Genomic DNA, 22,147 nt, shown 5'->3' with positions numbered 1-22,147 from the left:
ATTCTCTGTCTTTCTCTTCCTTTTGGATGTCTCTCACTCTCTCTCTCTCTCTCTCTCTCTCTGTCTTTTGTTCTGGCCGTTTGTGTATTCGGTGGTCCTGTAGGTAACATCACTCTGTCTGAACACTGATTGCCTTGACAACGGGCAGTTGGAAAGATTATCTGTAATCACCAGGTATTGTTCTCTGAATATAAATGCGGTAACCTTCCATGGAATCCCACACTCGCTCACCTGACGGAGGAGAAAGCCTCCGAAAGCTTGTGATTTTCAAATAAAACAGTTGGACTATAACCTGGTGTTGTAAGATTCCTTACATTTGTCAACTCCTCCATGAAGACCTCCCATTGTTCAATTACTGTTTTGTGTACCAATTTTTGATTCCAATCCACCTGGGCAAGTTCCCTTTTTGACTCACTGATATTTGCCCTCCTCCAGGTAAACATTTTCACATTTGATTGTTCCTTGTCTTTTTCCATAACTATTCTAAATCTAATATTATGATCACTGTTCCCCAAATGCTTCCCCACTGAAACATGCTCCACCTGCTCTACTTCATTCCCCAGAACTAGATCCAGCACTGTTTCCTTCCTCGTTGGGCTCGAAATGCACTGTTCCAGAAAGTTCTCTCCCTCTTTGTGCTTTACATGGTTACTGTCCCAGGCTATATTGGGATAATTGAAGTCCCCCATTATCACTACTCTATAATTCTTGCATCTTTCTGTAATTTTCATGCAAATTTGCTCCTCCACCTCCTTCCCACTATTTGGTGGCCTACAGTATACACCCAGTAGCATAATAGCTCCTCTATTGTTCCTTAATTCTAACCAATTAGATTCTGTCTTTTTCCGCTCAACTACATCGTCCCTTTCCAGTGCTATAATAGTTTCTTTGATCAATACCGCCATCACACTGCCCCACCCCCCACCATTCCTTTCTTTCCTTCATTATCCTTCCCAAATACCTTGTAGCCAGGAATATTAAGTACCAAATCCTCCCCTTTGAGCCAGATCACGGTTATTGCTATTATATCCCATGTGGTGACTTTAGCCCGCAGCTCACCAACCTTATTTACTGCACTCCGTGCATTTACACACATGCATTCTAAACTCATCTTAGACTGCCTCACATTTGCCCCTTGTCTGATCCCGCCTATTTCTGAACTCTTCTTTACCCTGGTGTTATCGGTCCCGCCCAGTCCTCTGTGTACCTGGTTGCTCCTCTCTAATGTTTCATCCTGGTGCCCCTCCCTTAATTAGATTAAACCCTCCCCACAGTACTAGTTAATCTCCCCGTGAGGACATTGCTCCCAGCTCTGTTGAGGTGCAATCCGTCCATCTTGAACAGATCCCTCCTGCCCCAGAACTGGTCCCAATGCCCCAGGAATCTGAAGTCCTCCCTCCTGTACCATTTTTCCAGCCATGCATTCACCTGTCTTATCCTACTTTTCCTATACTCTCTAGCGCATGGCACTGGGCGTAATCCAGAGATTACTACCTTAAAGGTCCTGCTTTAACTTTCTCCCCAGCTCCTGAAACTCTGACTGCAGGACCTCACCCTTTCCCTTCCTATGTCATTGGTTCTCACATGGACCACAATTTCTGGCTGTTCCCCTTTTTCCCCCCCCACCACCCCCCAAAAATGTTCTGCACCCTCTGTGATGCCTTCCTGGTGCCAGGGTAAAGCACAACACACCATGCAGGACTCACGTCAGCGATTGCAGAAACACCTGTCTATCCCCCGACTATCAAATCCCGATAACAACTGCATTTCTTTTGCCCCCCTGTGCAGCCGAGTCTCCCATGGTGCCGTAGATTTGCTCCTGACTGCACTCCCCCGAGGTGTCAACACCCTCACTGGTATTCAGCACTGAATCCTGGTTTGTGAGTTCCACTCTCCCAGGGGATTCCTGCAATGTCTGCCTGTTCCGGGTAGTGTGTCTGGCGATCGCCCACTCCCTCTCCGCCTGAACTCTCTGTAATTGCAGGGTGACCACCTCCTGAAACGTACTTTCCATAAAACTCATGCACTGTAATGACGCCAGCCACCCCTCTAAGCTCCAGCTCGAGCAGTTGGCGGCACTTCCTGCACATGTGGTTTTCCAGGACGCACAAAGTGTTCTGGAGTTCCACATGGCACAGGATGTGCATGTGACGGGCCCCGGCTGTCCTGCCATGTTAACTAACAGTTATTTAAACAGTTTGTTTAGCTGCAAGGCAGTTTACCATTTATCTAACCAACCACTAAGAACAATAAGCACTAAAAACACGAACCAATGAACTAAATACTGGCTGACTCATCCTCGGCGTTCCTCCTTGACTTGTGCTGTCACTTTTTGACTTTTTCTTGATTCCTCGCTCGGCTTGCTTAATGCTCCCCTCAGCCTTACTCTTATTTTAAAATTTTATATATTTTTGTATTTAAGTTTTAAAAGTTGATAATTAGTTTATAGTCCCTTGGTTTAAGTCACTGAGCACCTCCTTCCCTCTCTGCACCTAATTCCCACACTCACCATATTCCCAGTTGAATGTCCTCACTCTGTTAGATGTTCACGCTCTGTTTTTACCAACCTCTGTGCTCAAGCTCTGGTGTGGGAATGGGGGCAGAAGAGAGAGGATGCAGTAATACTACCGCGGGCCATTTGCTTGCCTCTCTTATCCATTATTTATACTTTTCTGCGAGAGGATGCCTCAGGATTATGGCTTGTAACTGAGCAGCTCACCCAAGGGCTCTTCCAATGGTGACAGCACTGCTTTCAGCCTTATGGGCATTGGGACTGTGCATGAATGATGTGGAAAACAGCACAGCGCTCTGCACCTTGGCCCAAGCACCCAGCACTTTAAAGGGCATATACTCCTTGTCTCTCGCTGCTGCTGACAGCCCTGCGAGAGGCTATATTCCTCTTACTCACCCTGACGTTTCCCTTCAATCTGTCAGCTTCTGGGATTCTATTTCTGGAATGGGAAAAGACAAGCTTAGTTAAGATCTTAAAATCTCCAGGATCCCTTTTAGTGAATCAGGTCAATGGATCTATTCCCCAGTCAAGGGGCCGACCCGCCCGCTTTCAAAATGGGCTGTCTGGTTTTGGGTTTGGTTGCCTGGCAATTATTTTGAAGATTGCAGTCTGGGCATCCAGAGTCTGGCTTTCCACTTACTGGCAGATCCACCTGTTCACACATGAACCAGAATGACTTACCGTTGTATATTAATCTGGAGCCGGCAATTACAAGGGACTCAGAAGGTGGAATGGGAAAGATACAAGGGAGAGGACTGGACTGAGACTGAGATAGCCGTGCATAGTGATGGAAAGATCATCTTGAGTAACACGTCTTTGTGGGAAAGACACAAGGTTTACGCGGCAGCATTTTATGGAAAAGAGCTTGATTTAGGCATCACAGCCTTATGCAGAGATAGTTGGAAACAGAAATTCCTATTTGAGGCATTTGAATATGATGTGGTATCAATACTCAGAATTAATTTTGGAATAGTAAAAAAAAAAGTGTTTTTAAAAATCATCTTGTTAGGACAAAATGAGCAAACAATGTGCTTAATATAATTCATGATTGACTACAGGGACAGTGTGCAGACGCACCACACGCAGGACGGTGCACAGGCCCTCGTGTATATTCCGTGCGTGTATGCAGTTACCGTGTATACCATTACTGTGTTTACAATTACTGTGTCTACCCGTGTATACAGTTACTCCCCATGTATTCCATTACCAAGTATACAATTACTGTGTATACTTGAGTATAATGCTCCCCATATATACAATTACTGTGTATACCCGTGTATAATTAGTTCTCACTTGGAAAAGCATGGGTTAATAAGGAACAGCCAGCACGGATTTGTTAAAGGCAAATTTTGTCTGACTAACCTGATTGAGTTCTTTGATGAAGTATCAGAGAGGGTTGATGAGGGTAGTGCAGTAGATGGTGTATATATGGACTTTCAAAGGGCATTTGATAAAGTATCACATAATAGACTTGTTAGGAAAACAGAAGCATGTGGATTAAAGTAACTTGGGTACGTAATTGGCTAAGGGATAGGAGGCAGAGAGTAGTGAATGGATGTAGTTCTGACTGGAGAGAAGTATGCAGTGGGGTCCCCCAGGGATCAGTATTAGGACCATTGTTTTTCTTATATATAAATGATCTGGACTTGGGTATAGGGAGTACAATTTCAAAGTTTGCTGATGATACAAAACTTGGCAATGTAGCAAATAGTGAGCAGGATAGTCGCAGACTTCAAGAGGACATAGACAGACTAATGAAATGGGCAGGACAGATGGCAGATATGTGAAGTGATGCACTTTGGGAGGAACCACATGGAGAGGCCGTTTAATCTAAATGGTACTATTTTGAGGGGGTGCAAGAGCAGAGGTACCTGGGGGTGCATAATCACAAATCTTTGAAGATGGCAGGGCAAGTTGATAAGGCTATTAAGAAAGTGTATGGGATACTTGGCTTTGTAAATAGGGGCATTGAATGCAAAAACAAGGAAGTCATGCTAAATCTTTACAAATCACTGGTTAGGCCTCAGCTGGAGTATTGTGTACAATTCTGGGCACCACACTTAGGAAGAATGTCAAGGCCTTGGAGAGGGTACAAAGAAGGTTTACCAGGATTACATAGAATTACATAGAAACAGGCCATTTGGCCCAACAGATCCATGCTGGTGTTTATGCTGCACACGAGCTTCCTCCCACCCCTCATCTAACCATATCAACCTATGCTCCCCATTGTTGACCGGAGGTCACCGGTTACGGTTACTGGCTTAGTACAAAGAGAAGAGTCAATTATCTCTTAACTCTCAATTCGCTTTATTCACGCCATTAGATCATATACATATAGCTTATACGTCTGGTTAGATATAGACATGCAGTTTGCACCAGGTTATACAGTTTTATACCCAAACTAGGATCTAAACTCACACCCACTAGGTTTCTCTGACACTCCGAGTGGTCACAAAATATAAAGGATAATACCCGAAAAGGAGAGCTGACGCTGGCCAGGCTTTCCGTTCTCTCTTTTGACGTCGTCTCTACATCTCTTCCGCGATGGTTGGTCTCTGGAGTCTTCGCTCTGGCTCCACGCCCCAGATTCTTCATTCTTATTCCGAATCTTATCTCTCCAAGCTGTGTTCGTTCTCTCTCTCTCTCCCGTTGGTTTAGGCTTGCTCGCCAGCCTATGTCTTCTCCTCATTGGCTCTGTCCCAAGGACTTTGGTAGCATTACCTCATTACTCCTTTTCTAAATAAGGACTTGTGTCTTATCACATCTCCTTTGTCTTTCACAAAACTTAGCTAATTCAAACCGGTTCCAGCCAGCTCAGGCCAGCGACTGAACTCGGGTTACTTCAGTTCAAAAGTTGCTTTTGCCTGTGTCAGCAGCTGATGTCTCAGGTTATTTTCTGCAGCCCCTGGCCAACACCATGTATATAACTACTGTGTATAAACGTGTATAATGCTCTCCATGTAAACATGGATGGTACCAGGGATGAGGGACTTCAGTTATGTGGAGAGATTGGAGAAGCTGGGATTGTTCTCAAGAGCATAGAAGGTTAAGGGGAGACCTAACAGAGGTATTCAAAATTATGAAGGGTTTTGATAGAGCAAGTAAGGAGAAACTGTTTCCCCTAGCTAGTGGGTCGGTAACCACAGGTCATAGATTTTAAAATAATTGGGGTGTGGATCCAAATTGGACAGCTTTCAAAGAGCCAGTACAATCACGACGGGCCGAATGACTTCCTTCTGTGCTGTAAGATTCGATGATTCTAATACTCCCCATGTATACAATTATACCCATGTACAATGCTCCCCATGTATACAGTTACTGTGTATACCCGTGCACAATGCTCCCCATGTATACAGTTGCTGTGCACACTCTTGGACAAGACCTAAATCCCCACTGTGCTGACAATTAGGGCAGCAGCTGAGATCAGTGCTGAGGGAGTGCTTCACTGAGGCAGGTATCTGTTTTCCTTGGGACCATTTGGTAATCTTTGTACAAGAGAATTCTTTCTGCTCCCCTCCCAAAAGTGCAATGGTTTAAAAAAATTTACATTGAATATGAATCACTCTTTCTCCCCCCGCCCCCCCCATAGTTAAAGCAGCTGAATGACGTTTTCTCACCATTCCCAACCTTTAGAGAACGTGGTGTTCACTCTTGGACAGCGTGCCATAAAAAGAAGTACTTGTGTTAGACAAGGTAGAGTCAAGAGAGACCAGATTGATCCCTGGTGTACAGGCCGTTTTATGCCGTTTCTCCAGCGTTTCCCCAGATCTTACTGCAGGCAGTCGTATGAACCCCCACAGAATTCAACCCCCGCGTGCCCGCCCTGTTCCCATATCCCTTTTTCTCCCTTTCCTTCAACCACCTATCTAACCTACCCTTAAATGTTGATGTGGTCTCTGCTTCAATCACTAACTCCACGAGTGCATTCCACGCCTTCACGACCCTCTGTGTAAAACAGTTTCTCCTACTCTTCGTCCTAAATCTCTTACATTAATATCTATATCCCAATTGATCTAGACCCGCTCAATCACTGGAACAGTCTGTTTCTATCTACTGATCCCATTCCTTCATAATGAAAACAACCTCAATTTTTGAAGTTTTTCTTCATATTTCCTCATCCTAGTGAATCTGCACTGTATCCTCCCTGTGGTGTGGAGCCCAAAACTGCACGCAGTGTTTGAGCTGTGGTTTTACTTGGTTTTATATGGATTCACCATTACATCTTGACTTTTATACTCTATACCTCTTGCCTTTGGCTCAGTGACAGAGACTCAGCAGGTGGAGGGTTCAATCCCCAGCGAGTGGAGACTAGAATATGGTCTCTAAACACTGGATTGCCATCCCATGGGATACTCACGTCTGGGCGGAGTGACCACTGGCTCATTGAGTTGGGTTCGGGTCCCGGTAAGCGCTCAATATTTGATTGATGTCCAGTGGGGGTACTTGCGACCAATGGGAGCCAATTACAAGGGTAGGTGAGGCTCTATAGCCTTGGTTGCAGCCCACCTAGAAGATACTCTCAAGATTAAAAACTGTGAGGCAGACAACAGGAAACCCCCTCAGCTACTCTTCCCGAGTAAGTGGTTCAAGTGTGTGAGACTTAAGTTAGTTCCTTCCCCTAGGACAGAAGACAACGGACCAACTTGTTGCAATAAAATGCCGTATTCCATTTCCAAAGAGGCTTCCGTAGGAATTGATTCTATTGGGCCAGAAATCCATCATTTTGGGACCGAACTGAAGAGAGGATTTCATCGTGTTCCTGGTTCATTTATAACACATTTTGTGCTTTTGCGTTGCAGAGGATGAGGCAATCCTTGAGGTAGCTCGATGTCTGCGGAAGCTTGGGGATGAGTACAATGAAATGATTCAGCCACACTTGAAGGAACTTAAGCCACAGATAAATCAGCTGGTAATGGATCAGGTATGTAGGGCATCTTTAGAACCTTGGGAGATGCAGCAAGTTTTGATGTGTTTTGCGCACACAGGAGCAAGCAGCCATTACTGCAGTTTGATCACAGCTCGACAGTAGCTTGGTTGCTGGCTGGTGGGGTGGTCTGATTCCAGCTCACCAGCGTTAACTAAGGCTTGGCTTTCCCTTCCTTTCCACATGAATAAATCATACAGACCAACTCACAGAAACTGACCAACAGCTTCAATAAAACTAACACCTCACGCAGGGCCCAATTATAAACCTGCTGTGTGTGTAAGCAGATCGCAAAGCTTGTGTAACTCCTAAAATGGCCGACTTGCCCAACATCACTTCACTCGTTGGAGAGATTAAAAAAAACATAACACGAAAACCTGAAGGGGAAATCCAAATGTTGAAGACACAAAATTGACGTATTCTACCAGAGAAATTGAATTTATACATTAAAAATGATAGATTATGGTGTACTTTAAGTACTTTTATACTTCACAATTAATAGATTTTAATTTTTAAAAAACAATACCGTTTGGATTTTCAACAGACACTTACCCGAAAGTTAACCTCAACCACAACCAAACCCCCACCGCCCCAATTTAGATCACAGGGTACACCATCCAGCTCCCGGCCCTTTCGCGGGGACGCTGCGCCCCTTCCAGCTCCCGGCCCTTTCGCGGGGACGCTGCGCCCCTTCCAGCTCCCGGCCCTTTCGCGGGGACGCTGCGCCCCTTCCAGCTCCCGGCCCTTTCGCGGGGACGCTGCGCCCCTTCCAGCTCCCGGCCCTTTCGCGGGGACGCTGCGCCCCTTCCAGCTCCCGGCCCTTTCGCGGGGACGCTGCGCCCCTTCCACATAGTGGGGCAAAACTGTGGAACATTAACCCCTCTCATTGTTGAAGATTTTCAGGTTTTTAGGGCAGATATTCTCCTATGTTCAGTGTCACCAGTCACTCGTGTCAGGGGACCTCCTGTCCCCTATGGCTCGGAGTGCACTTTTAGTGCCCAATATCTAGTTCAATGTTAGCATGACCCAGGGATCGTAGCAAAGAAGCTGTGCTGTGTATGTTGGCTACTATAATCTGACGCGTCCCGCCAAGTGCATTCTCCGGTCTTTATAAAAGGCGGACTGATAAACGCTGTCGGCCAGACAAGACAGGACTGCAAACCAACCAACTGGTTTATTTTACATAAAATACATGAACAGAATACAGTTTTCAGTGAAATCCAGCACTTCCTGATGCAACAACACTGTAACTCTACTGATATTCTAGGTAAAAGCTAGCTATCTCCAAGCTAACTCACTCTATCTGTTACTTGCATTCACGCCACCATTGTGGTTTCTGAGAGTGTCTTCTGAACCCATCCTTAAGGTTTGGGACGGGGGTGGGGGGAGGTTGGCCTGCTAAGCTGTTCTAAATTTGATCCATCCTTAGAACTGTGGGGAAATGACATTTCCTTCATTGTTCAATTAAACTAAAAAGTCTGAAGTCTTTCCAGCATTTCAGAATGACCAGAAACTTGCATAAATTAGTAGTCTTGACACTGGCCACTCCTGGGAACCCTTCCATCGTCATGGTATGAAATGCTTGAGATTGTCCACCATGATCTTCCCTTTGTTTACTAATTAACATTTCAAATTACTATGGCAACAAGTCTGGCCTCATCTCTGCTCACCTCAATGTTGTCAAAAAAATGTTGTATTCATAACATTACAAGAATATCTTAAATTAGCAAAAATTCAGTTCAGGCAATAGAGTAAAACCCAAGTGTTAGTCATCCACAGCCAAATGATGCTTACTTACCACTCAGGCCCCATTCCCAGAATGTAGTCTCAGTCTAGCTCTGTGTTCTCTCTCTCTCACACCTTTCCCTCCCTCTATACATCTATTCTGAAGGACATTCCGATTCTCTCTCAGCTCCTCCAGTCAAGTATTTGCTCCAAATTTAAAATATTTTTGATGGGAAAGCAAAAAAACAAGTCAGCACTATGGGGGGGGAAAAAATGGGCAGAATAAGCACCATAAGCCCATGGCACAAAAGGGGCAGTGGCAGCATGGATACAAAATCGGCTAAGTGACAGGAAACAGAGACTAGTGATGAACGGTTGCTTTTTGGACTGGAGGGAGGTGTACAGTGGTGTTCCCCAGGGGTCGGTGCTGGGACCACTGCTTTTCTTGATATATATTAATGACTAAGACTTGGATGTACAGGGCACAATTTCCAAATTTGCAGATGATACAAAACTTGGAAGTGTAGCAAACAGTGAGGAGGATAGTGATAGACTTCAAGAGGACGTAGACAGGCTGGTGGACATGTGGCAGATTAAATTTAATGCAGAGAAGTGCGAAGGAAGAACGAGGAGAGGCAATATAAACTAAATGGTACAATTCTAAATGGGGTGCAGGAACAGAGAGATCTGGGGGTGTATGTGCACAAATCTGTGAAGGTGGCAGGGCTGGTTGAGAAAGCGATTTTTTTAAAAAGCATACGGGATCCTGGGCTTTATAAATAGAGGCATAGAGGACAAAAGCAAGAAAGTTATGATGAACCTTTATAAAACACTGGTTCGACCACAACTGAAGTATTGTGTCCAATTCTGGGCACCGCACTTTAGGCCTTAGAGAGGGTGCACAAAAGATTTACTAGAATGGTTCCAGGGATGAGGGACTTCAGTTACGTGGATAGACTGGAGAATCTGGGGTTGTTCTTCTTAGAGCAGAGAATGTTGAGAGGAGATTTGATAGAAGTGTTCAAAATCATGAAGGGTTTAGATAAAGTAAATAAAGAGAAACTGTCCCCATTGGCGGAAGGGTCAAGAACCAGAGGACACAGATTTAAGGTGATTGGCAAAAGAACCAAATCCAACATGAGGATAAACTTTTTTACGCAGTGAGTAGCTAGGATCTGGAATGCACTACCTGAAAGGGTGGTGGAAGCAGATTCAATCGTGGCTTTCAAAAAGGAATGGGATAAATACTTGAAGGGAAAAAATTTGCAGGGCTTCGAGGAAAGAGCGGGGGAATGGGACTAACTGGATTGCTCTTATAAAGACCCGGCACAGGCTCAATGGGCCAAATGCCGCCTTCTGAGCTGTGACCATTCTATGATTCTAAGTGCACAGAAAAAAGCACCCAAAAAAACTGGAGCTTAATTAAGACCAAGGCAAGTCTGCCTTTCAGAAATAGACCAGCTGGGTAAAGATTATCAAGAAATGACTCGAGACTATCTCTCCTTATCCAGGATGGATTTAGCTTTGCTGATATTCGCTATTTGTTTTGATAACTTTTTAAAAGCAATTTTTGATGTTCTCTCAAGGGTTGCGAAACGTTTACTGGCATGGTGACTCAACTGAGTCACAATCCTAAACTGCAGACACATCTGCAACAGCTCGGTCCTGAAATGAACCTCCTGAAAATCGCTGTTGCTCTGGGGATACAGATCACTAAGGAAGTGCCTGATCTGCTTCCTAAAGTCAAGGTTGCCATGGCAGACTTCATCAATTCAAGGCTGCTGGGCTGGGTTCAAAATTCAGGAGGCTGGGTAAGTATAATGTCCGACCTCAGACAATGAGGCTGAGCGTGGGGGGGGGGTTATTTTTTAAAGGGAGGGAATTTTGTAAACTATTTCTACACAACGGTATTTCCCCCTTCTGTGCGTCACCCTTTTAGCTTATCACAAATCAACGTAGGTGTCAGCCTTGGGTCAGTGGTTCAAGCCCAGTCCAAAGACTTGAGCATTTAGTATAAGCTGGCACTTCAGTGTAGTACTGAGGGAGTGCTGCACTGTCAGAGGAGCCGTCTTTCAGAGGAGCCATTAAGTCAAGGCCCTCTCGGGTCTTTTTTTCGTTCATGGGATGTGGGCGTCGGTGGCGATGCCAGCATTTATTGCCCATCCCTAATTGCCCTCGAGAAGGTGGTGGTGAGCCGCCTCAGTCCGTGTGGTGAAGGTTCTCCCACAGTGCTGTGTAGGGTGTTTCCGATCGTGTGAGGGTCGTTCACTGTTGTCGAGTTGTGTGACTGGTGTCCCTTTGACCTCCACTGTTCGACTTCCTCCTGTTCGAACCTCTCCTTCCTAAGGCTGCAACAGTTATACTGTTTTTCTGGCTAATCTCGTCAGACGGTGCAAAATGCTACGATTGGTCCCTGGAGAGAAAGTTTTGTTTGAATGTGTATTATTCTCCCGCCTCTCATCTAACTGGTATTGGAGGACACTGGGAACTGTTGACTATATGAGGTGTGAACTGTTTTTAGATGGGTTCTGTTGTCCCGACCGATTGACTGACTTAATTATATCAACCAGGGGATTTTGTCGTCTCCTTAGCCAACTTGGAGACGGTGGTGATGTGAGGCACTGTCTCTATTGCGTGGGTTTTAGTTCAAAAGCTTGTCTGGGAACTGTGTTTTAAACAGAGTCCTTTTCGCAGCCATTTTCCCAAAACTGGGGTTTTCCCCTGGCGAATAAAATCTTGGATTAAAAATGATAATCCTACAGCTGTTAGGAAGGGAGTTCCAGGATTTTGACCCAGTGACAATGAAGGAACGGCGATATATTTCCAAGTCGGGATGGTGGGTAGACGTTAAAGATCCATTGGCACAATTTGAATAAAAACGGGCGTTCTCCTGGTGTTCTGGCCAACATTTATCGCTCAACCAACACCTAGAAACAAATTATCTAGTCATTATCTCATGTTTGTGTGATTTTGCTGTGGGCACATTAGCTGCTGCATTTCCCTACACTACAACAGTAAATGGATTTCAAAAGTAATTAATTGGCTGTGAAGTGCTTTGGAACAACCTGAGGTTGTCCTAGGACATGGCTGCTATCATCGGGTGGAATCTAAGGCTCAGCAGCCATCGGTTACAGAACCAGCCAATATGTACTTGCTTTTAAACAGGGACAAATTCTACGGGATGTGTTGCTTAGTATAAGCAACTTGTAACAGCCATATAAACGAGGCAGCCCCAGTCTATGCTACGTTGGGTAATCTGAGATGGCGATAAAGTTGCTACAATTGGATTTAGGGCCCCTAGGCTAGGGCAGAGGACAAAAAATAAGTCAGTCAAGGTGCTCATTCCTGATTTATATCCACTCCTGGACCGATGGGTTCAGCTCACCAATGATGGTCCCATGGTTGAATAGCCTGTTGATGCTAACTGGTCGTTTGGATGAGGTATCTGAAGGCAGGCAGCAGTTATAGAATGTACCCCAGCAAGAGGCAGTGACTTCAGAAAAAGAGGGGAGAGAAGTAGAGAAGTGTGTACCATCTCCAGGACCTCTCAAACCCGTGACCTCAACCACCTAGAAGGACAAGGGCAGCAGGCACATGGGAACAACACCACCTGCACGTTCCACTCAAGTCACCCACCATCCTTTCTTGGAAATATATCACCGTTCCTTCATCGTTGCTGGGTCAAAATCCTGGAACTCCCTACCTAACAGCACTGTGGGAGATCTTCACCACACGGACTGCAGTGGTTCAAGGCAGCTCACCACCACCTTCTCTAGGGCAATTAATGCTGACCTTGCAATGAATGAATGAATTTTTTAAAAATTTGGGATTGATACAGGGCTATGGGGAGACAGCGGGCAGTGGGATTAGTTTGGGATTGATACAGGGCCATGGGGAGAGAGCAGTGAGATTAGTTTTACATTGCTCCCCTCTGCTGTAAATTTCTACAGTCCTGTAGGTTGTGTGACATAAGCAGAAAACAGCAAACTAGATTCAGGCGTTGTGACTAATTAGTAATTTGCAATCTGAAATAACTCACTGAAGGATTAGAGTCAGCAGGGCTTCAGGACACCTGGGAGATGGGGCTGGAGACAGAGGGTCTGAAACACACCTGGGGCTGGAGACAGAAAGTGTGAAACACACCTGGGGCTGGGCAAGAGACTTGGCGATGGAGAGACTGAAGCTCTCGTGGGAGGGTTACAGAAGTGCTTGAAACACACCCAACATAACTGACTGACAGCGTGCATGTTAAACAAGTACCAAACATTTCATTCCTATCCCATAATTAGAGGGAAAGGGGACTGAATCCTGTTCCAGTAGCGGGAGGAACAGAATAGAAACAGATATGAGACTATCCAAGATTAAACTAGAAAACTTGACTGGAATCTTATGTGGCCTGTGTCTTTAATCAGTTTGTTTCTTTTTAGGAAAATATCAAGAGCTAAAATGCCAAGACGCCTGTGCCCACACCTTCTGTAATGGATGGTGGAAAGTCCAAGACTGGTGAAAATACCACATTAAAATACATTTCAAATACAATTTAACAATGAGCTGAAGAACATTCTACATCCCAAGTGCCACTGCCCCCTCCAGTACATCAGTCTCCCTTGAGAGTAAGATGGTTGCCAATCAATTAGACAACAACCCCCTTCTAAGACCCCTTGCTTTGAGCAATGATTGAGGGGGGGCAGGGGGTAGGTAGTCCAATGGAGATTGTGATAACATTGCCCATTTTGGAAGTGTGTTGCTGCCTTTCCCTTAGGGGGACAGTAATGCACTTGCTGTACGTAAGCAAGACCAGAAAGAAAACAGTGAGCATGGCCCAGGATTGAAAGTCACAGCGTCTGCTAAACTGCAGCTACTGAACCGTCAATAAGTGACTGGGGGAAGTGGGAGCAGCTGGCCTTCAGTTTCTATTCACATGGAGCCACTGAATGGACAGCTTAGCACACTTGGTGTTTGAACCGGTGGACTGGATTGGGCAGTGGTAGAGAATGGGTTTCATTTGCTTTTTTTATCTCAAGTTCGGGGAATGTCGCAACAAATTCTTAAAATTAGCTGAAGTTCTGAATTAATTTTTTTTACAAAATACTGAGAGCTAGCTGATGTCAATGTATCAGATTTTGTTTATGGTAAGAATTGGTCATCAAGCTTCTGGTTTCCACCAGGTGGCAGGTTTTGGGAAATCCCACAAGCAATTTGGTTTTGGCTCATCACTAACCAGTGCCAAAGTCAAACCTTTTTTAAAAAAATTGAATATCATGGTTGAAAGGCCCAGGGCCTTTCCCTTAGGGGGACAGTAATGCACTTGCTGTATGTAAGCAAGACCAGAAAGAAAACAGTGAGCATGGCCCAGGAGTGAAAGTCACAGCGTCCAAGTGTGAAAGAAATGATGGAAATAATGAGGTCAAGCTTGGGTTTTTATAAACCAATCTCACTTGCCATGTAAATCAGAAACTTAGAGCAACAGTCCCACTATCTCGGGGAGGAAAGGGAGGCCACAATGTGACTGTGCTTTCGTATATGTTAAGGCACGGGGAATTTAACATTAATATTACAGGTATCAATGTACCTCAGTGATGTGGGGCCTGGATATATCTTCAGATACTCAGGCCCCACATCACAGACTCACTCCAGATATACTCAGGCCCACATCACAGATTCACTCGGGCCCCACATCATGGGATACGGTACCACACTGGTTTGTTACTGGACTAGTAATACAGAGAGCATGAGGTAATCGTGACTGTGAAAATTTGAATTCAGTTTAAAAATTCTGGAAATTAAAAGCTAGTGTCAGTAAAAGTGATCATAAAGCTGTCGGATTGTGGTTACCTATGAAGTGGCCTAGCGAACCTCAGTTTCTAGAGAGGGGCCATAAATGCCAACCTTGCCAGCAATGCCTACATCCTGAGAATGAATGAACTAAATCACATCCCATCTTCAAATGAAAAAACTGCAAGAGTAAAAATTGGAAAGATAGTTCACTAAATACATTGAACTTCAAAATAAATTTAAAACTGATGTAATCTCAGGGTTCAGACAATCAATAGGTAACAAAGTTCTGGTATTCTCCAACTGTCAGCTTTGCTCAACTGGTAGCACTCTGAGGGAGAAGATTGTGGGTTTGAGCCCATAATCTAGGCCCACACTCAGAAGTACTTGAGTTTTGCCTGTTCTGTCTTGGCCAATATTCCCCCCTCAGTAGATACTGAAACTACTGGTCATTCAGTTTATGCAATTTTGGTGTGTACAAAATGGCTGCCAAATTTGCCTACAGAAGTCACTACTCCAAAGTAGTTTGGGATGGCAAAGAGATGTGAGAAAGTGGTAAATAATAAAATCTACAGAAACAAAATCTATATTTCTTGTGATAAACACTCAGTATAACTGGAGAATTTTTTTAGGCTTTTTCTTTAAATGATGAATTGCTATTTGAGGGAGCTAGGTTAAGATGAGGAAACCTGCAGTCTGCTGCCAGCTCAGCTTTCTGTGCACAGCTTTTAGTTTCGACATTGTTCTTGTCACACTTCCTACCCGGTCATGTTTCTTTATTCAATGTATAAATGTGAAGATGCATTGGCTTGTTGTCAGTTAGCAGTGTTAATTATACAGTGTTGTGGCACATTAGAGGACAATGCAATCATGCTGGAAACCATTTCTACTTAATAGTCAATCATTGAGGATGAAACATTTTTATTGCATTGTCATTTTTAAAGAATTGTGTGTGTGGGCTGAACACTGCTGGCAGTAATAAAATGTGACTGGATTGTTACTTGTAGTCCTGGTGCCTAAATGATTTAAATATCAGAAAACCAGTTCCTTTTCTCTTCAAATTCCAATCAATTTTCACAATTCAAGTATAAAGTTCTATTCTTTTTCCTCAATTCAAAATTGTAGTTAGAATGCCACAAGGAGTAGTTGAGGTGAATAGCACAGATGCAGTTAAGGGGAAGCTAGATAAACACATGAAGGAGAAATGAATATAGGGTGAGAGGAAATGGGAAGGGAGGAGGCTCATGTGGAGCATAAACACAGACATAGACCAGTTGGGACAAATGGCGTGTTTCTGTGCTGTACATTCTACGTAAAATTCTTTCCCTGAGTGCAAGGACTGCATAGCAACCCCGGGGCAGACATCTTCACCTTGCACTCACATGGGCTTTGTTACAGGGACTGTGTTTTGTGGTTCTCTCTATCCCTCTCCGAGACTGCAGCATCTGTCCGGTGGGAGCCTAGGCAGCAGTACATCGAGGACTGGAACCAGGAAGGAGAAATTTACAGAACGTTGTCGGCCGTCACAGAACCGTGCGCAGAGTTCGTCCTCTCGCACTGTCAGCAGAGGGACATTGAGCAAGTGGCTAGGTAGTGTGAGGGGAGGTAACATGCTGGCACCAGAGATCTAGCCATAGCAAGCCAAAGAGAATGAAAGAAAATGTACATTTTGTACCAACAACATCTTTATTATAGCAAAAAATGAAGTAGTTGTGTTAACATTAAATTCCTTCAAATACCATTTTACCATACTATTTTTTTCTCAGGTACAAATTGCTGTTAAGACAACTTGTGGCAGAAAGGGTATTTTATTAGTGACAGTCACATTAGTTTGCTTTATCAGTACGCAGTGCTGGAAACAGGCACACTGGACAGTGCTTCCCCACAGCTGAATCAGTAATACAGTAAAAACAATGCTTCCATTAGAATTAGTTAAAGATTTGATGCTGCTAGTCTTGGCTGGTGTTTGCAGAAAGCATTTTGAGCTGCACAACATTAGGTAGTTAGTTATTGGTCTGTCACTAATAACAGGATCAAGTCAAGATGCTTAATTGAGCATAACACATTAAAGCATACTGGCCTCCAGTGTTCTGGTACTAATACGCTGGATGAGCCCAATCACAACACTTTAATGTTCAGTCCTTTGAAAAGTTCAGTTTGACCAGTGATTGGTAGTGGCAGGATGATGTGTGGTACATCGAACAGTCACTTCACATTTGTACAAGCAGTAAACACAGGACATCCCTGTCCACACTGCTCTCTCTCTATCCCCTTTATTGGGGACCGATCTGGAATTCAAACCAAGAAAAAATTCTCACATCCATCTCCTGTCTCAAAGTTTTCCAAATGTCTTTCATTTAATCCAGGATCTCGTCTTCAGAACTTCAACTGTTTCTGTGCAAATTGCTGCTCATTTACTAAATGATTTACATTTAGGTCCAAATATTGCACTAAAAAAAAGACACGGACACCACACCTGAAGGCGAAGATGAAGCATTCCCGAGACTCTTGGGTCTCATTCCAGGCTCCGTTCTCGGCTGCTTCTCTCGCTCACTGTTAGTTCTTCACTTCTCCCGAAGCACACACACTCCGGCATCACAGCGTTGAGTTCCCATTGAAGTTACCACATCCCAGCTGTCAATGATGGGGTCGTAGCACTCAATACTGCTCAGCAAAGAATTTCCATCGTATCTGCCAATAATAAACCAGAGAGCTGAGAGATCCATTTCCAAACAAGACTTTTCTGTCAAGGGAATTTCATCCTACAGCTGGAACCTGCTGTGGGGACACTCAAATATTGCAGAGAGACTGGCTTGAGTTTCAGTACTTCCCACATGGCCACTCTCCTCCAGCTGGGACGGCAGGGTAGCCCAGACTCAGAGTTAAGTACTTTCCCTGAGTAGCCGATTGGTGAACAGCCAAACCAGGAACTGCTGCCGTCAGAAGCTAGCAGACTGCGATGCTGGTGTCTTGGACCGGTGGTCAGCAGCAACCTGCATTTATACAGCTCCTTTAATGTAGAAAACAAGTCCCATGGAGGTATATTGAAAAAAAAACACCATACTAAAGGAGATATTAGACGGGGTGACCAAAAGCTTGCTCAATGAGGTGGGTTTTAAGAGGGTCCTAAAGGGAGAAGAGAGAGAGGATAGGTGAAGGGGTTTATGGAGAGAATTCGAGAGCATAGGGCCTAGCCAGCCGAAGGCTCAGCTGCCAATAGTGGGGCAAAGGAAATCGAGGATGCACAAGAATCAGAGGAAGAGAGAATTCGGGAGGTGGGGGGGGGGGCGCGGCTTGTAGGGCTGGGAGAGGTTTCAGAGATAGGGAGGGCCAAGGTCACAAAGGGATTGAAACACAACGATACGCATTTTAATTCTGATATTTTGACTGGGAGACAATTTAGGTCAGTAAGGACAGGTGATGGGTGAATGGGACTTGGTGCAGGATAGGATAGAGGCAGCAGAGTTTTGGATGATCTGAAGTTTCCAGAGGATGGGAGGCTGGCCAAGAGAGTAATGTAACAGTCTAGTCTGGAGGTTACAAAGGCATAGATGAGGGTTTCAGCAGCAGATGGGCCGATACAGGGACAGGTGATATTACGGAGGTGGAAGTAGACAGTCATGATGATGGAGAGGATATGGGATCGGAAGCTTAGCTCAGGGTCAAATAGGATGCCTGGATTGCGAACGGTCTGGTTCAGCCTGAGGCAGTGGCCAGAGTCAGGGATGGAATTGATGGCTAGGGAACGGAGTTTGTGGCAGGGACCAAAGACAATGGCTTCAGTCTTCCCAATGTTTAATTGGAGGAAATTTCAGCTCATTCAATACTGGATGTCGGACAAGCAGTTTGACAACACAGAGGCAGTGGAGGGGTCGAGAGAGGTGGTGGTGAGGTAGTGCTTGGTGTTGTCAACGTACATGTAGAACCTGATGTCGTGTTTTCGGATGATGTCGCTGAGAAATAGGAAGGGGCCACCTTGGGGGACTCCAGAGATAACAGTGCGGGAGTGGGAAGAGAAGCCATTGCAGGTGATTCTCTGGCTATGACTGGATGGGTAAGAGTGGAATCAGGCGAGTGCAGTCCCACCCAGCTGGACAACGGAGGAGCGGCGTTGGAGGAGGATGGTGTGGTCAACCATGTTGTCAACCGTGTCAAAGGTTACGGACAGGTCAAGAAAGATGAGGAGGGATAGAGCACCATGGTCACAGTCACATAGGATGTCACAGGCAGAAGCAAACTATGTTTTGGAGGTGGAAGTAGATGGTCTTTGTGAAGAAGGGGATATGGGGCAGAAGCTCAGCTCAGGGTCGAATAGGACACCAAGTTGTGAACCTTGACCATGGGGAGGGGAATGGAGTTTGTGGTGTGGGCCGAAGACCAATGACGCTCTGCATTGTGAAGTGGCTGTTCACTCCATCATACGATGATTTCTGTACTAGATTAGCTTGGTTAAACACCAAATATTGAAATAAGGTAATAACTGTATTTTACACGGTACAATCTGTAATCAAACCACAGGTCAAAAGCAGCCCAAAGGTGAAGCAGTGTTATTTAAAAAAATATATACCAGGTAGTTACCAGAATGTCAAACCCATCAGTTCTGTGACAATGCTCATCTTCACATGGGAAGGAAGAATTGACCGGCTCCAGAAACCTAGTACCAGTATATTGTGAATGATTGGGTCAATGTGCTACAACAGGATCGCTGATATTAACTAAACTTGCTGACATTTAACCTATCACGGTATGATTGTAATTTACTTTCCACAGAATGCAAACATTTAAATTACGTGCAAGTGTCAGGTGTATTTACAGTTCATGACAAGTCACACTGATCTTTGAAATGAATACAGGAGTTGGCTGCTGCTACTGTAACTAGCCAATCACCGGTAACCGGAACTAGCCGAGCACCGGTAACTGTAACAGTGAAGAGTAGTTTGGTACTGCAGTGTTAAACATAGACTGTTAGTGCTCTGCTGTATCAATGGCATTTTGACAATGATGCAGCGTTTTATAAAATGTGTGCGCAAAGACAGTAAGTTTTAGGTCTTAAATAAAAACATTCCTGACATCATGCGATTCTTCAAATGGTAGCCCTTCAGTGATACTGAAGCAAATATCAGTGAAAAATGTCATGCAGAATAATTACCCAGAATTTACAAGGTCGTGTTATGTCTTAGTTTCTTATAACTGCACAAGATTTTTTGGAAAAATGCAAAGCAAATTGTTATGATTCTCCTTTCAGTACATGTTCCAGTCAGATACCGCAATGTTTGAATGCTTTGTTATTTAGTACTTAGCTTCAAAATGTTCATTATTTTGTAGTATATCATGTATATATGACAACCCCTATCTCAGGGATAAAACTGAAATACATTTTCTCCACATTAGAGGGTAAAAACTACCAACGCTAACCAATGATGCTTCCAGATATGTGATGTGATTTGCCTCTTGTGGTTTCAATTACCAGCCTGTTCCATGAGATGATGGAGATGTCTACTGGAGCGGGCAACAAGTCTCAAACAGACAGCAGGGTGCACTCCCAGACAATAACCTTAACACAGGCTGTAATGATATCTTTGTAAAATGCAGATGGGCTGTCTTTTAAGAGCTGACTCAGTGCAAGGCCGTGTGAGTACGCTGATTTTCCTGCATCTTTAACTAGGTTAATCACAGCCTCTAGCGGCATGTGAACACAGAGCAGCGTTAGCAGGTTTAACCGCTTTCGGCTCGTGACGTCCGTCATTACCGGCTTTGCAAGTGGCTCGACAGAAATACTGCCGCAGTCCGATTGGTACTTCAGTTGTGCTCAACTCCAAGTCCCAATGAGTAAGACAGTGAGTTATAACTCACAGTGTAAACAGGAATGTATAGGCGTTAGCTGGTTAGTACCAGGAAACAGAAATTGCAGAAGCATTCTGTGTATTAAATAGAGGTTTAATTTGGAGTTTTCCTTTGGTTAGGAAAAACTACGAGAAATGGAAAAGCACTCAGCATATGCATTTAATGAAGTAATAAACATTTATTACCTCATTAAATGCATTTGCCTCATTAAATGCCTTACATTTGTAGTCTATCCATTCTGATGATTGCTGATAATGTGCAGTTTATAATGGGCTGAAATTGACTTTTAACAGCCTATGAATGTTGGAATAGTAAAACAAAGAACTACACCCGATTCCCTATGTGAGCTTCCAACCTCGGCTAGATTCTCAGCAGGTGGCAGGCAGAAGCAGTCAGGCTCTTCCCTGGAGTTGGGGAAGTAACGTGAGAGGTTAAGCCAACCCACGGCACATCCTCAAAACTGGCAGCATTTCCAACAACAGCAACACTTGCCTTCATATAGCACCTTTAAAGTAGTAAAACGTCCCAAGGCGCTTCACAAGAGCGTTATCAGACAAAAACTGACACCGAGCCAAAGGAGGAGACATAAGGACAGGTGACCAAAAGCTTGATCAAAAGGAAGAGAGATTTAGGGAGGGAATTCCAGAGCGTAGGTTCTAGACAGCTGAAGGAACGGCTGCCAATGATGGTGTGAAGGAAGGAGGGAATAGACAAGAAGCCACAATGAGAGGAACGTGGAGTTCTCAGAGGGTTACTGGGCTGAGGAGGTTACAGAGATAGGGAGGGGTGAGGTCATGGAGGGATTTGAACACTATGGCACATCTGCCAATGGTGGGGCAAAGGGAGTGGGGATGCACAAGAAGCCAGAATTGGAGGTGCGCAGATGTACTCATAGGTTGATACAAAGGCCAACAATTTTTCACTTCTGTGCTCACCGGCTGTCATTTTCTGCCTGTTACTTTGAATGGACGGTAAACCATGTGCTGACGAGCACAGAAGTGAGAAAACCTCGGCTAATGTCCTCATTTTAAGCTATTCAGTGCAATTCAGTACATTTATTCAATGTATTAATTACACCCTGCAGGACACTGGGCATGAACTGGTGACTTGTAAATAAAGCGGACTATATAAAAGATGCAATGCCTTGCTTGCAGTCTGACGTACCCAGCGATGGCATATAACCTCCCACGAAGCACTGCTGCTCCCACGTAGCACCGAGGCGTTGTCATGTTAGCTATCGTTACCCACGAGTCTGTGCGAATGTTATAGGCTTCTACCGAGGCAAGGTGGGCAGTCCCATCAAAGCCACCAACCACGTAAATATGATCGTTCAGCAGTGCCACCCCAGCTCCTGTGTAAGAGCGGAG

At 44.6% G+C, this 22,147-nt stretch overlaps 2 protein-coding genes across 3 annotated transcripts in view; one reads left to right on the top strand and one right to left on the bottom strand.

The window, feature by feature from the left end:
- The window catches only part of LOC137344358 (apoptosis regulator BAX-like), a 30,983-nt gene extending 15,047 nt beyond the window's left edge, over nucleotides 1-15,936 (top strand). The window contains exons 2-4 of the mRNA XM_068007244.1: nucleotides 7,312-7,433; nucleotides 10,748-10,972; nucleotides 13,589-15,936. Of these exons, the coding sequence (XP_067863345.1) occupies nucleotides 7,312-7,433; nucleotides 10,748-10,972; nucleotides 13,589-13,606 (365 nt within the window). The 3' untranslated portion in view covers nucleotides 13,607-15,936. The remainder of the gene's footprint in view (nucleotides 1-7,311; nucleotides 7,434-10,747; nucleotides 10,973-13,588) is intronic.
- A 789-nt stretch (nucleotides 15,937-16,725) lies between these two features.
- The window catches only part of klhl12 (kelch-like family member 12), a 62,984-nt gene continuing 57,562 nt past the window's right edge, over nucleotides 16,726-22,147 (bottom strand). For both annotated transcript variants that reach the window (XM_068007242.1, XM_068007243.1), the window contains exons 12-13: nucleotides 21,945-22,131; nucleotides 16,726-17,627 (exon numbers count right to left, since the gene is read on the bottom strand). In XM_068007242.1, coding sequence (XP_067863343.1) covers nucleotides 17,501-17,627; nucleotides 21,945-22,131 — 314 coding nt within the window. In that variant the 3' untranslated portion in view covers nucleotides 16,726-17,500. The remainder of the gene's footprint in view (nucleotides 17,628-21,944; nucleotides 22,132-22,147) is intronic.

The sequence above is a fragment of the Heptranchias perlo genome, chromosome 27 (assembly GCF_035084215.1).
Source record: "Heptranchias perlo isolate sHepPer1 chromosome 27, sHepPer1.hap1, whole genome shotgun sequence".
NCBI classification, from domain to species: domain Eukaryota; kingdom Metazoa; phylum Chordata; class Chondrichthyes; order Hexanchiformes; family Hexanchidae; genus Heptranchias; species Heptranchias perlo.
This window is presented reverse-complemented; position numbering and strand designations above follow the sequence as displayed.